The sequence below is a fragment of the Chiloscyllium punctatum genome, chromosome 8 (assembly GCF_047496795.1).
Source record: "Chiloscyllium punctatum isolate Juve2018m chromosome 8, sChiPun1.3, whole genome shotgun sequence".
NCBI lineage: Eukaryota > Metazoa > Chordata > Chondrichthyes > Orectolobiformes > Hemiscylliidae > Chiloscyllium > Chiloscyllium punctatum.
Window position 1 is genome coordinate 40486817 of NC_092746.1, and position 15112 is coordinate 40501928.

General features: G+C 40.3%; 1 protein-coding gene across 1 annotated transcript in view; it reads left to right on the plus strand.

Annotated features, from left to right (window-relative positions):
* LOC140480487 (thrombospondin type-1 domain-containing protein 7A-like) overlaps positions 1-15112 on the plus strand; it is a 391066-nt gene that overhangs the window by 369452 nt on the left and 6502 nt on the right. The window contains exons 25-26 of the mRNA XM_072575404.1: positions 4496-4578; positions 4718-4931. Of these exons, the coding sequence (XP_072431505.1) occupies positions 4496-4578; positions 4718-4931 (297 nt within the window). The remainder of the gene's footprint in view (positions 1-4495; positions 4579-4717; positions 4932-15112) is intronic.

Below are 15112 nucleotides of genomic sequence, written 5' to 3' on the forward strand. Positions count from 1 at the left end.
ATAGGGTTGTGGTCATGGGTGACTTGAACTTCCCTAATATTGATTGGAATCTTTATAGTTCATATAGTTTGGATGGAGCAGTTTTGTCAGCTGTATCCAGGAAGGGTTCCTGACTCAATCTAGGCTGACTAGATGGGAGGCCATGTTGGATTTGGTGCCATGTTAGGTGTCAGATCACTCAGTGGGAGAGCATTTCAGTGATAATGATCACAACTCCCTGATCTTTACAATGCTTCTGGAGAGGGATAGGAGCAGATGGTACAGGAGAGTACTTAATTGGGGTAGCTGGAATTATAATGTTATTAGACAGGAACTGGGGCACCTAAGTTGGGAACTGATGTTCTCAGGGAAATGCACAACAGAAATGTGGAGGTTATTTAGGAAGTTGATGGTGCCGGACAGGTTTGTCCCACTGAAGCAAGGAAGGGATGGTAGGTTGAAAGAACTTGGGGTGACAGGAATGTGGAATATCTAGTCAAGAGGAAGAAGGAAGCTTACTTAAGGTTTAGGAGGCAAGTATTAGACACGGCTTTAGAGGGTTACAAGGTAGCCAGGATGGAACTGAAGAATGGACTTTGGAGAGCTAAAAGGGGGCCTGAGAAAACTTCAGTGAGTAGGATTAAAGAAAACCCTAAGGTGTTCTACACTGACGTTAGGAACAAGAGGATGGCCAAAGTAACGGTAGGGCTGATCAAGTTTAGTGGAGGGAACTTGCACCTTGACCCGCACACGGTACAGGAGGACCTTAATGAATACTTTGCTTCAGTATTCACTGCTGAGTGACATTTCAGAGGACAGCATGAAACAGACTGATATATTGAATAGGTTGAATTTAAGAAGGAGGTCGTACTGAAAATTTTGAAAAACATAAGGACAGATGAATCCCCTGGCCAGATGGGATATACACTAGGTTACTACAGGAAGCGAGGAAAAAGATTGCTGCATCTTTGGTGATGACCTTTGCATCCTCACTGTCTGCTGGAGTAGTGCCAGATGATTGGAAGGTGGCAAATGGGAATAGGGATAATTCTAGGAATTACAGACCAGTCAGTCTTACGTCTGTGGTGGGCAACATATTGGTGAGGATTCTGAGAGACAGGATTTATGATAACTTGAAAAACCACAGTTTGATTAGAGATACTCAACGTAGCTTTGTGATGGGCAGGTCATGCCTCACAAACCTTACCGAATTCTTTGAGAATGTGACAAAACACATTGATGAAGGTAGGGCAGTGGATGTGGAGTAATTGAGTTTTTACAAGGTGTTTGATAAGGTTTCCCATTGCAGGCTCATTCAGAAAGTAAGGAGGCATGGGATACAGGGAAATCTGGCTGACTGTATACAGAATTGGCTGGCCCATAGAAGACAGAGGGTAGTGGTAGATGGAAAGTTTTCAGCCTGGAGCTCGGGACCAGTGATGTTCCATAGGTATCAGTTCTGGGATCTCTGCTCTTTGTGATTTTTATAAATGACTTGGATGAGGAAGTGGAAGGGTGAATTTATACGTTTGCCAGTGACATGAAAGTTGGTGGAGTTGTGAATAGTGTGGAGAGCTGTTGTAGGTTGGAATGGGACATTTACAGGATATAGAACTGGGCTGGTAAATAGCAGATGGATTTCAACCTGGAAAAGTGTGAAGTGATTCACTTTGGAAGGTTGAATTTGAATGCCAAATACAGGGTTATGGATAGGATTCTTGGCAGTATGGATGAACAGAGGGATCTTGGAGTCCATGTGCACAGATCCCTCAAAGTTGCCATCCACGTTAATAGGCTTATTAAGAAGGCATATGGTGTGTTAGCTTACATTAAGTGTGAGATTCAGTTAAAGAGCCACAGGTTATGCTTCAGCTCTGTAGAGTCCTGGTTAGACCACAATTGTAATATTGCGTTCAGTTCTGGTCGCCTCATTGTAGGAAGGATGTGGAAGCTTTAGAGAGGGTGTAGAGGAGATTTATCAGGATGCTGCCTGGACTGGGGAGGGTGGGGGGGTGGGGGGGGAGAGCGGAGTGTGGGGAGGGTGGCATGTCTTATGAAGAAAGCTTGAGGGAGCTGGGGCTTTTCTTATTGGAGGGAAGAAGGATAAGAGGTGATTTGACATAAGTGTACAAGATGATGTGAGGCATAGATAGAGTGGATAGCCAGAGACCTTTTCCCATGGCGAAAATGTCTATCATGAGGAGGCATAATTTAAGATGATTGGAGGAAGGTTTAGGGGAGATGTCAGAGGTAAGCTCTTTACACAGAGAGTATGGGTTCATGGAATGCACTGCCGGCAGTGATAATAGAATCAGATACATTAGGGACTTTCAAGGGACTCTCGGATAAGCACATGAAGATAGTACAATGAAAGGTATGTAGGTTAGTCTGATCTTAGAGTAGGATAAAAAGTCAACACAACATCAAGGGCTGAAGGGCCTGTACTGTTCTATGCTCTATGAATCTTAATAAGCAAAATAAAGCAAATTCTCATAGAGAGTATACTCATTTCATAGAGTCTCTACAGTGTGGAAGCTGGCCCTTTGGCCCAACAAGTCCACACCGACCCTCCGAAGAGTAACCCACCCAGACCCATTTCCCCCCTAACTAACACACCTAACACTGTGGGCAATTTAGCATGGCCAATTCACCTGACCTGCATGTCTTTTGGACTGTGGGAGGAATCCAGAGCACCCAGAGGAAACCCACGCAGACACGGGGAGGATGTGCAAACTCCACACAGACTGTTCCCCACGGCTGGAATTGAACTGGGGCCCCTGGCGCTGTGAGGCAGCAGTGTTAACCACTGAGCCACCATGCCACCCCACAGTTATACAGGATTTTTAGTAGGAAAAAGATGTTGGCAGATGTGGGATTCAGTGGCAGCTCACAGAATAAGAAAGGGTCAAATTCGACCTAATCAGACCAGGGAAATCATAGTGGGACTTGATTAGATCAGGGATGAGTTCTTAGCAGCTACTTCCAGGGCAAGAATAGTGGTTTTGTATTACTAAATGTGTTAATTAGATCCAGATGAAGGGTTTATGCTCGAAACGTCAATTCTCCTGCTCCTCGGATGCTTCCTGACCTGCTGTGCTTTTCCTGCACCACTCTTTCAGCCCTTAATTAGATCATGGATGAGTTCTTAGCAGATACTTACAAGGCAAGAATTGCAGTTTTGTATTGCTAAATGGGGAACTGATTATAGAGGGAACGCCTTACCTTTAAAATGATTGAAACACTTAAGTGAAGAGCTAGGGGTAACAGCAATATTAGTTTCACGTGATGTGAAGTACTTCACTGAACAATCACTGTTAACCACAGAGATTAGTTTCAAGTGCTATTGCTGTAGAAATTAATATCACTGTAGAAATTAGCCTAATAGACAGAACAAGTACAATTACACCCAAAAACCACAGCAACCAGGAGAGTATAAGAATACGAGCTGTGATTGGACAGGTAGCAGCTGCCTTATAACATCTATGAAGCTGACGTCTTTGCACTTGTACCATCCATGTAATTACCACGCTTCTGCAATAAAGACTTCAGGAAGATATTGTTTAGTTCCCATGCCTGGTTATTCCTATTATCCGGAAAACGTGTATTCAACAACAGGGGAGTACAACTTTCATTAATTTGAGTCAGCAGTTAGAATGCATAAATGTAAATTATCAACAGTAATAAAGTGAATTCAGTTTACGTATCAGATGTTTAAATAATCCAATGAATACCTAATATCTTCACAAAATCACGACTAGTACATCAGTGCAGAGGCCAGCGTGTTTCAGGATGTAATTTTTTACAAAGTGAAACTTTCTTAACTAAATTCTTGCATCACAAACGTTAAATTGCTAATGCATTGAAAGTCTTCTTTGTAGAATAAATTCTCCTTTACAATAGCAACATAGAATTTTAACATTTGTGGATGCTCATCTCAAGTTAAAGCTGCCAAATAAGATATTTTTCCAGTAAGATTCTGAGACTCGGCATCAAATGTTCTTGTCTCAAGCTGTTTTATGCTGTTCCACTAGTAATCCTCTGTTCTAATATCCAAATGGCATCCTGACCATTTTCAACTTGCCAAAACCTTGTGGTCTTTTTGAAAATAATGCTAATCAAGAGCAAATTTTGCTATTTCTCCACAGCTGTTCAGAATTAGTTAGCAACATGCCTGGATTAATTCACTTGTGACCATTGTTGACAGAAATTAAAGATAAATATTAACCAGTCGTCTAGGCTAAAGTAAGGTTAAAGAAAAGTGTCACTTTGACATCCAGTTATCTGGCTAACATGGATCAGTGGCAGAAGGATCCATTAAGAGGTATGCTAGAACTGAGTGCCCTCTGTGATTATCAGATGGTTTGAGACCATGAGTATTTTTGTGATGTTCTATTGCAGCTCATTCAAGCCTATAAGGCTTAATTTTTTTTAAAAAATGATAGCAATTGTGGTGTAATCAAAATTGCACAGTAATTTTATTATTTGCAGTTAATAAATGTAGCTGCTCATCTTGTAGGTGGCTGTTCTGCAGTGAACCAACCTTATGGTGACAGATCATGTAATCCACCATGTACTAAGCCTCATACATACTGCTCTGAGGTAGGTGTTGACCGCCAACAGTAATACATAATTTCTGAATATACTACTTTCTATCATTTTGAACGTTGCAATGTTTCAACAGACATGTTGAATGAATGATTGTATTTCAACTGCTTAATCCTTCATTTTTCATATTTAGTCTGCAGTTTGTGTCTGTGAAGAAGGTTACACAGAAGTGGTGACAACTGACAATTTGCTGGACCAGTGCACCATGATCCCAGTGTTGGAGATACCGTCAGTAGAGGAAAAAAAAGCAGATGTGAAGACTAGTCGAGCCATCAACCCAACCGAAACCTATGACAGTGAACAAGGGCATTCAGGACACATGTGGTTCTTACAGCCCTTTGGAGCAGGTCAGATAAAAAGTCAGGCTCAAAAATCTTAATCTCATTTCAATAGATTTTTAAATAGGGTTTCATATTTTATCAAAAAGAGACAAACAATAAATGTTAGTACAATTCAGATTTCTCCATAAGTAAAATTATAAAACTAACTCAAGTATTTATTCAGGTGATTCAAAGATTCCCTGATAAGTGATTTTAAAACTTTATGCTTTCTATTTAGCATTTTAGTTGCAAAGTGAGACATCTGCACAAATGGAATTAGCTGGTAGCAATGCAATGGAATTATAAGTAGGAACAAATTACTGCAGATGCTGGAATTTGGACTGAAAATAACATGCTGGAGATCATAATGGGTCAGACAACATCCATGGAGAGAGAGCAAGCTAAGGTTGGTACAGTCAAGAAAAGAAGCGAGTCAAACAGTCAGGGCAGGCAGGGACAAAGCAGAGAACAAGGTAGGACTGATAAATTAAACTGCATTTATTTCAATGCAAGGGGCCTAACAGGGAAGGCAGATGAACTCAGGGCATGGTTAGGAACATGGGACTGGGATATCATTGCAATTATGGAAACTTGGCTCAGGGATGGGCAGGACTGGCAGCTTAATGTTCCAGGGTATAAATGCTACAGGAAGGATAGAAAGGGAGGCAAGAGAGGAAGGGGGAGTGACGTTTTTGATAAGGGATTGCGTTACAGCTGTATTTAGGGAGAAATAAGAAAGGGATGATCACCTCAGAACATAGAACATTACAGTGTAGTAGAGGCCCTTCAGCCCTCGATGTTGCGCCGACCTGTAGAACAAATCTGAAGCCCATCTAACCTACACAATTCCATTCTTGTCCGTATGCCTATCTGATGACCATTTAAATGCCCTTAAAGTTGGCGAGTTTACTACTGTTGCAAATTGGGATTGTCCCCCTAATAGTCAGCAGGAAAGTGAGAAACAAATTTGTAAGGAGGTTTCAGTTATCTGTAAGGGTGGTTTGGGTAGGGGATTTTAACTTTCCAAATATAGACTGGGACTGCTATAGTGTTAAGGGTTTAGATGGAGAGGTATTTGTTAACAATAACAAGAGGTATTGTTAAGACAATTTTCTGATTCAGTATGTGGATGTACCTACTAGAGGAGGCGCAAAACTTGACCTACTCTTGGGAAATAAGGCAGGGCAGGTGACTAGGTGTCAGTGGGGGAGCAGTTTGGGGCCAGCAACCATAATTGTATTAGTTTTAAAATAGTGATGGAGAAAGATAGACCAGATCAAAAGTTAAGTTCTAAATTGGAGGAAGGCTAATTTTGGCGGTAGTAGGCAAGAATTTTCTAAAGCTAATTTGGAGTAGATGTTTGCAGGTAAAGGAACTGCAGGAAAATGGGAAGCCTTCAGAAATGAGATAACAAGAATCCAGAGAAAGTATATTCCTGTTAGGGTGAAAGGAAAGGCTGGTAGTTCTAGGGAATGCTGGATGACTAAAGAAATTGAGGGTTTGGTTAAAAAAAGAAACATATGTAAGGTATAGACACGATAGATTGAGTGAATCCTTAGAAGCGTATAAAGGCAGTAGGAGAATACTTAAGAAGAAAATGAGGAGGGCAAAAAGGGGACATGAGATAGCTTTAGCAAATGGAGTTAGGGAGAATCCATAAGGTTTTCACAAATACATTAAGGACAAATGGGTAACTAGGAAGAGAATAGGGCCTTCAAAGATCAGCAAGGCAGCCTTAGTGTGGAGCCACAGGAGATGATGGAGATACTAAACGGGTATTTTGCATCAGTGTTTACTGTGAGAAGGACATGGAAGATATAGAATGTAGCAAAATAGATGAAGACATCTTGACAAATATCCATATTACAGAGGATGAGGTGCTGGATGTCTTGAAATGCATAAAAGTGGATAAATCCCCAGGACTTGATCAGTGTACCCTTGAACTCTGTGGGAAGCTAGGGAAGTGATTGCTTGGCATCTTGCTGACATATTTGTATCATCGATAGTCACAGGTGAGACGCCGGAAATCTTGAAGTTGGCTAACTTGGTGCCATTGTTTAAGAAGGGTGGTAAGGACAAGCCAGAGAACTATAGACCGGTGAGCCTGACATCGGTGGTGGGCAAAGTGTTGGAGGAATTTCCTCCAACACTTTGCCCACCACCGATGTCAGGAGAGACAGGAGAGACAGGCTTTACACGTATTTGGAAAGGCAAGGACTGATTAGGGATAGTCAACATGGCTTTGTGCATAGGAAATCATGTCTCACAAACTTGATTGAGTTTTTTGAAAAAGTAACAAAGAGGATTGATGAGGACTCAGCGGTAGATGTGATCTACATGGACTTCAGGAAGGTGTTCGACAAGATTCTCCATGGGAGACTGATTAGCAAGGGTAGATCTCACAAAATACAGAGAGAACTAGCCGTTTGGATACAGAAATGGCTTGAAGGTAGAAGACAGAGGGTGGTGGTAGAGGATTGTTTTTCAGACTGGAGGCCTGTGACTACAAGGATCGGTGCTGGGTCCACAACTTTTCATCATTTTTATCAATGATTTGGATGTGAACATAGGAGGTATAGTTAGTAAGTTTGCAGATGACACCAAAATTGGAAGTATAGTGGACAGTGAAGAAGGTTACCTCAGATTACAACGGGATCTTGGTCAGATGGGCCAATAGGCTGAGGAGTAGCAGATGAAGTATAATTTAAATAAATGTGAGGTGTTATATTTTGGAAAGACAAATCTTTTCCGGACTTATACACTTAATGGTAAGCTCTTAGGGAGTGTTGCTGAACAAAGAGACCTTGGAGAGCAGGTTTATAGCTCCTTGAAAATAGATTCAAAGGTAAGTAGGAGAGTGAAGAAGGTGTTTGGTATGCTTTCCTTTATTGGTCAGAGTATTGAGTACAGGAGTTGGAAGGTCATGTTGCGGCTGTACTGGATGTTGGTTAGGCCACTTTTGGAATATTGCATGCAGTTCTGGTCTCCTTCCTATCGAAAGGATGTTATGAAACTTGAAATGATTCAGGAAAGATTTACAAGGATGTTGCCGGGGTTGGAGGCAGAGGTTGAATATGGTGGGGCTGTTTTCCCTGGAGTGTCGGAGGCTGAGAAGTGACCTTATACAGATTTATAAAATCATGAAGGGCATGGACAGGATAAATAGACAAGGTCATTTTCCCTGGGGTGGGGGAGTCCAGAACTAGAGGGCATAGGTTTAGCGTGAGAGGGGAAAGATATAAAAGAGACCTAAGGGGCAACTTTTTCACGCAGACAGTGGTGCGTGTCTGGAATGAGCTGCCAGAGGAAGTGGTAGAGGCTGGTACAATTGCAACATTTAAAAGGCATCTGGATAGGTATATGGAGAGGAAGGGTTTGGAGGAATATGGGCTGGGTGCTGGCAGGTGGGACTAGATTGTGTTGGGATATCTGGTCAGCACGGACAGGTTGGACCGAAGGGTCTGTTTCCATGCTGTACATCTCTATGACTATAGAGCTGATAAGGAGTCATCTAGACTCGAAATGCTAGCTTGCTCTCTCCCCATGGACGTTGTTGTACCAGTATTTGGTGTAATCATTATGGAATTATAAGACTGTTTAATTTTTATTCTGTTGGAAACGTCTGGGTTTGGTGCGGTAACACTCTCGAAGCTGTTATGGCAATAATGCTTACAACTACATTTCCTCATGCTGCAACTAACCTGAAGATGAATATGTTCTCTTTATTGCTTGTACTAAATCCCTTGGGTCTGAGGATATTGTCCTGGATTTTGTGGTTGTAATGCCAGTGAATCCATTAGCATTTGCCTTTGTCACTCTTGAAACTGACAGCAACTTCTGGAGTCCACACGTACAGTTAAAAGTAGAAATCGTGAAGTAGCTGTACTTGATTCTGTGTTTCTCTGCAAGATACACTGTCAAAGTCTTTGAGACAGCAATTGGAAATCATTGAACTGCTTCGTGCTGTAAAATCATTGATCAAAACTCCTGCAAAATGAAACCTTGTCATAACAGTATGTTATGTCATAAATAATGTTTAAGGACCCCTTTATATCTAGAAACATTATTTACAAATGTCAACATTTTGCATAATTATTAAATAATGCATGTTTTTTGTATAATGTCATTTTTTTAAGATTTTGACATTTTGACTTGGAATGTGAATGTTCAAATCTTTATTTTTCTCTTTAAAACTTGAAGATAGTAAAGGATCATTCATACTTTTCACTACTTGGTTAGTTTTTTTGTGAGTTTCCTTTTAAGAAATGTGTTGTTTTCCCCTGTTCATTGTTTCTGGAAGTCCAACTATCTTCTTGACTTAAGACCAAGTTCGAATTAATCTCAGGTTAGGTAAATCCCATGTAACATAGCTAGATAATTATAGACAGATATCTTTCAGATCAGTGGAGTGATGCTGTGGCTTCACTCTGACTGTAAATTATTGGCCAATATCTGTACTTCCCTTCTTGAAATAATTCACTACATATTGTTCAAACTAATGGTTATTTGCAATATAATTATAGTATTGTGTCAGAATATGGAACTGGGTATGATTGCAATTTACAATATATAGTTGCCGTCTGAAATAAAACCATGAATAAAGAAAATTGTAATTGCTGGAAATCTGAAATTGAACCATAAAATATAGGAAATGTACAATCAATTAATCAGCATATGTAAAAGACAAGTTAAATCATCAGCTCTGTATCTTCATTGATTCTGACAGAGTACTCATCTAAATCAGGTATGTATAGAAATGACCCAGTCTTGAGACATCTTTGAGCAAAAGTACAGTTCTAGTCATGCAGACTGCCAACACAAATAACATTAAAGAATATAAATAACAGGATAGAGACACAGAGGCCTACCTCACATATTTGTATTTGATGTGCTGGGATAGAACATGTTGTAAGATAAATAAAATAAGGTGCATGCAAAGAACATTCTTTTTAACTCACTGAGCACTTGCACAGAAAAACAGGCAGCTTTGACTGAACCAGTTTATTATTCACAAGGACAGTGTTTTGGATGCCCAGGATAATTTTCTTCTCATTAGATCAGGGTATCAGTCAACAATCTGAACAATCTAACAATATTAGCTATAATTGTTTTTATTTTCATCCTTTTTTTTAGTATGGATAATAATTTTAGTCCTCAAATGTCATTACACATTGAGCTTAGTACAAACTGACAGAGTCCTGGTAAGAATGCATAAGATGCTGCAGTGTATTGTTTGGCTTTATATGTATGTGTCCTTGCGTGCACACATCTATGTGGCTAAGTACCGCAGTTACCTACTGTTTGATCCCTCCTGGCTATGTAGCTATCATTGCTGTTTAATTATCAAGTCATATCTCAGGTAGCTATTGTGACTGCTTGAACTGTTGAATAAATCCCAGAAAGCTGGGTTGAATATAGCGTCTTATTGAGACTACACCATTCAGTTAAGCTACAAGATTTGTTTTCTGTTTCCTTCTTAACTAAGACATTGAGAGTGAGTTTTCCCCTCCTTCAAGGTGACAAAAGAGGTAGCAAAAAAGGGGAAAAATGGGCAAGTTTGCCCTGGAGAGAAACTTATTCCCTCTTGCCCTTCGCTAATCTAATGAAACATTTGGCAAGATGTCCATGAGAGACTTTCTTGACCCACCAGCAATTGAGGGCTTTTAAGTGGTCAATAAATGGTCACTTCAGACTTCAACCCAGCACTCCCCGATCACCTGTCTCCCCAAGGAACAAGAAAGGTGGCTGGTTTCACTACCGTGAAAACCAGGCAACGAATTTGTTTTTGGGAGGCAGGGGGAGCAGTGTGACGGTCATGATTGTCAAAACCTGGTTGAAACTGGAGGCAGGAATTATGGGCAAGGCGTGGTCTTTGAGGCCATTTCTCTGGGCATTACCCTCAATCTCCGTGGACTCCCTTTTTCCCATGTTGCAAATCCCACAACAGGAAAATAAAGAAGACATGCCTTGTTGGCATTGGGTCACCTCTAGGCTAGGCCATGACAGGAAAACGTTTAGGACCCAGATGCAGTCAGCCTCTGGTTGGCTGGCAGCTTCTGGCGATCCATCATGCCAGTGTCGAAGTGTATAATAGGTCAAAACCCTCACCTATGCACAGCCTATCAATCCTTAATGAGCAATAGGCTGGGTTATATCAGCAATGGGATCACGGCATGCATGTCACTACCCACACTTAACAAACTGAAGGAAATATCTCAGCCTGAGTTCAGATGAACTAAAGTTCTCTGGGTGCCATCTTTCCCTCCAGGCCTTTTGGATGTAACTTCCAATATGAGTTCAGATATTTGATTGTGGGACAATTTATCCTGTTTACATACACAGTGAGAAACTGTCCTTCCTGTATATTTGTTCATTAATTGTATCTTCCTTTTGATGAGGAATGATTGACACCTCACCCAGTATTCCTGTGAAATCATCTATTGGGGGTAATTTTAATTTTGAATGATGGTGCCAAATGGGCAATATGAAGTTAATTGTAAATTATATTATACATTACACCTGATTTTCCTATCTCAGCGGAAAATTTAGCGGAAATTAAAATGATGTGGCACGCACAATACCCAGTCATCTTGATATTGGTAAGCTTCCCAAAGGTAAAATTTCCTTCATAACGTGATATACTATATTGTGCAAATTGGAAATATCACCGTTTTGATCAGTACCAAGTTAGCTGATCTTAATTGGGTTGGCACTAGCAGCACAGCATTTGTCCTCTGGAGCCCTGGGCTAAGATTAGATATATTTTCTTCTGATGTCAACTATATGACTCTTCTGGTTTGCTTCCAATCAATTTAACATTCCAGAAAAAAATTAATAAAACAAATTCCACAGTACCAACTAAATGTTATATTTTTTGTCTTCTGTCATTTCTTCTCTGGTGGGTGTCAACTGCTTTCTAGAAAGTTGCTATGCAGATGTACAAATACTTGTTATTAGATCTGAGTCTTTCCAGTGAATGTTAAACATTGTGGAAGGCAGGGGAAGGGGTTGTGTATTACAATGAAGCCTAACCCAATCCTTCACCAACATGCACTTCAGACAAAGCCCAGTCTGTCCAGCCTTCCCTTGGAAGATGATTTGTTCATTCCAGCTAGTAGTCTCATAAACCTTCTCCAAACTACCTTCAAAGCGTTTGCATATTTCTTCAAGTAAGGAGATCAAAAACTGCACATAATATTCAAGATATGGGCTCAAAACTGCCCTGTATAACTAAAGAACTTTTTAGTAAGTACTGAAAATTACACCTTGAGAGTCTTGAAGGCAAAATGTTTCAGACTGATTGTTAGTGCGTTTATAGAATCACAGAATCAAGAATCGTTACTGTGCAGAAAGAGACCATTCAGTACATCGTGCCTGTACCAGTTGAATGACCAAGTGCTAAACCCCTTCCCTGTCTCTGCATACCATTCCTATCCAATTATCATCCAATATTGGCTTGAATGCCTCAATCAATCCTACCTCCACCACATTGCCTAATCTATCCAGTCTGCTCGTGATTTTGAAAATCTTTATTGAATCACTACTCAGCCTTCTTCCCGTCTTCTCACCTAGAAGAATAGCCCCAACTTCTTCAATCTATCCTCACAACTGATGTTTCGCATACCTGGAATTATTGTTATAGATCTCTCTCCCTCCAACAAGTTCATATATTTCCTATAATATCATGCTCACAACTGTGCGCAATACTCAAGCACGTTTCGTTCAAGGTTAACATCGCCTCCTTGCTCTTGAGCTTTATTAATAGGGGCATTAAGTACAAGACACCATCTGCTTTATTAACTGCTGTCTGCACTTGTCCTGCCACCTTCAATAATTTATGCACATAGATATCCAGGTCTTTCTGCTCTTAAACCTCCTTTAGAATTGTACCCCCTATTTTCTAATGTCTTACAATGTTGTTCTGAATAAAGTACATCACCTCACAATTCTCTGTATTGAACCTCATCTGCCATCTCTCCACTCACTTCACCAAATTGTCAATGCCCTTTTGATATTCTGGACTGTCCTGCTCACAGTTTATAATTCTTTCAAGAACTACAATGTCATCTGCAAACTTTGAAATTATCCCCTTCACACCAAGATCCAGATTGATAATATATATCAGGAAAAGCAAGGATTTCAATTCCAGCCATTGGGGAAATCCACAGAGGGTAGAGCAGTTCCTCCAGCCCAGAAAATGTCAATCGATCATTACTGTCTGTCATCCAAGTCTTCTGAGAGTTGACTCCAAGGAAAATTAGAAGCATTAACTTTTGTGGTTTGTTGATTCGGCACATATTTTATGACAGATTTTCATTCCGATAATGCTCCTTAAGTGCCAGCACAAGATTAAAGTTGTTTGTAGAGTTGACCAAACTCCCTTTGTTTTCTTTTTCCCCTGCGAATAGCCACTACCTATTCTAATCTATTCTATTTCCATTGATCTGAACTGTCTATTTTCTCAACACAATCGCTTCTCTCTCCTGAAACATCTAGAAGGCCACTGTGATTCTTTCGGACTTTCATATTTTTGCAACAAGCGAAAGCCAATGATCACCCAGATAAGCTATGCTTTTTTTGTGTGTGATCTCCATTGCTGTTAATCCTTGCATTAAATAAGAGGCATTTTGTAAGGGATTAAAATCTATAAGTTGAATCTTTACATATTCTGCTTATGGTTTGTTAGAAAACATATGAGTAAGCATGATGACAATACTGGAAACATCGAAAGAAAAATGGCCATGCAAGCATCAAGGAATGATACTATACTGACCTCTGTTGGAAGATAAGTGAAGTGCAAATAAGTTACTGCCTGCGAATGAACATCCTGCAAATTTAAAATAAAAACTGAAAAGCCGAGGAATAATCAATGATCAGGCAATCTCTATAAGGAGGGAAACAGAGTTAATGAGAAAGGTTGTGAATTTTTTGGAAAAACTCTTATTTCTCTCGATCCATCATTTTTCACCCTCCTTGAGCTACCAGATTACCTGAGGCTTGGTAAACCCAACTGTTCAAAATTGAATCTGAAATGGCAATAACAGTGAGCTGTGCAATATTTCAACACTTCTCATATTCATTCCTAGACTATGGGCATTGCTGGCTGTGCTATTATTTATTGGCTATCACTAAATGCCTTTGAGAAGGTGGTGGTGACACTCTTGCTTTAACTGGTCAGTCCATCTGGTATAGGCACTCCCTCACTTCCTCAATGCTGAAGGGAAATCTTCCACGTTTGAGGCAGTGGTAGTGGAGGAATGACAATATAATTCCAAGTGAGGATGGTATTTGATTTGGAGGGTAAATGGCAAGCTGGTGGTGTTCCTTTGCATATCTGTCAATCAGTTACTGTTAAGTTTCAATGTGGTAGAGGTTGCAGGTTTAGAAGTGGCTGTCGAGGAACCTTAGCAAGTTGATACAATGTATCTTGTAGATATAACTGCTACCACTGTATGCCAATGTGGAGGAAATGAATCTTTAAGATTGTAAATGGGGTGCAGACTACTTTGGCCTGGATTGTATGAAGCTTCTTGAGATTTGTTGGAGATGCACTCATCAGGTAACAGGCGAATATTCAGTCATACTCCTGACATGTGCCTGTAGATGGCAGGCAGGCAATAGGTATTCAGGAGGTATTTATTCGCCTCGGAAATTCCAGCTTCTAATAAGTCATTGTAGTCATAGTATTTGGCTGGGCTAATGAAATTTCTGTCAATAGCAATGCCTTAAGCTATTGATTTTGAGTGTTACAGCAACTGATAATGCCACTGAATGTCAATATTAAATCATAAGATTTAACTTGACTCCCTATCCTACAGGAGTTCACCACACTCTACATCCCTCCCTCGAAACCTCACCAGTGCATTTCTGCCTCTGTTAAAATCAGAAGTGGATGAGTTGAAGACAGTTCACGGTCAACACCCATATTTTCAAAACTTAAAGTCCCACCCAACCCAAGCCCATCTACATCTTGACGTTAGCATCCCCCTTACTGCTTCACGTTGTATGACCTGCTGTTCTTTTTTTCATATATCTATACTATTTCCAGAGAACTGAAATAAATTGGAGGAGTCACAGGTTTTCATCAAGTCGAGAGGCAGGAAAAGGTGAAAGGCACAAAGACCTAAGGGGAAAGTGTTTTACTAGAGGGAAAAACAGAAGAGATGAACAACTGAAGTGTAAGGATCTGGGCTTCTATACCCCTTTAA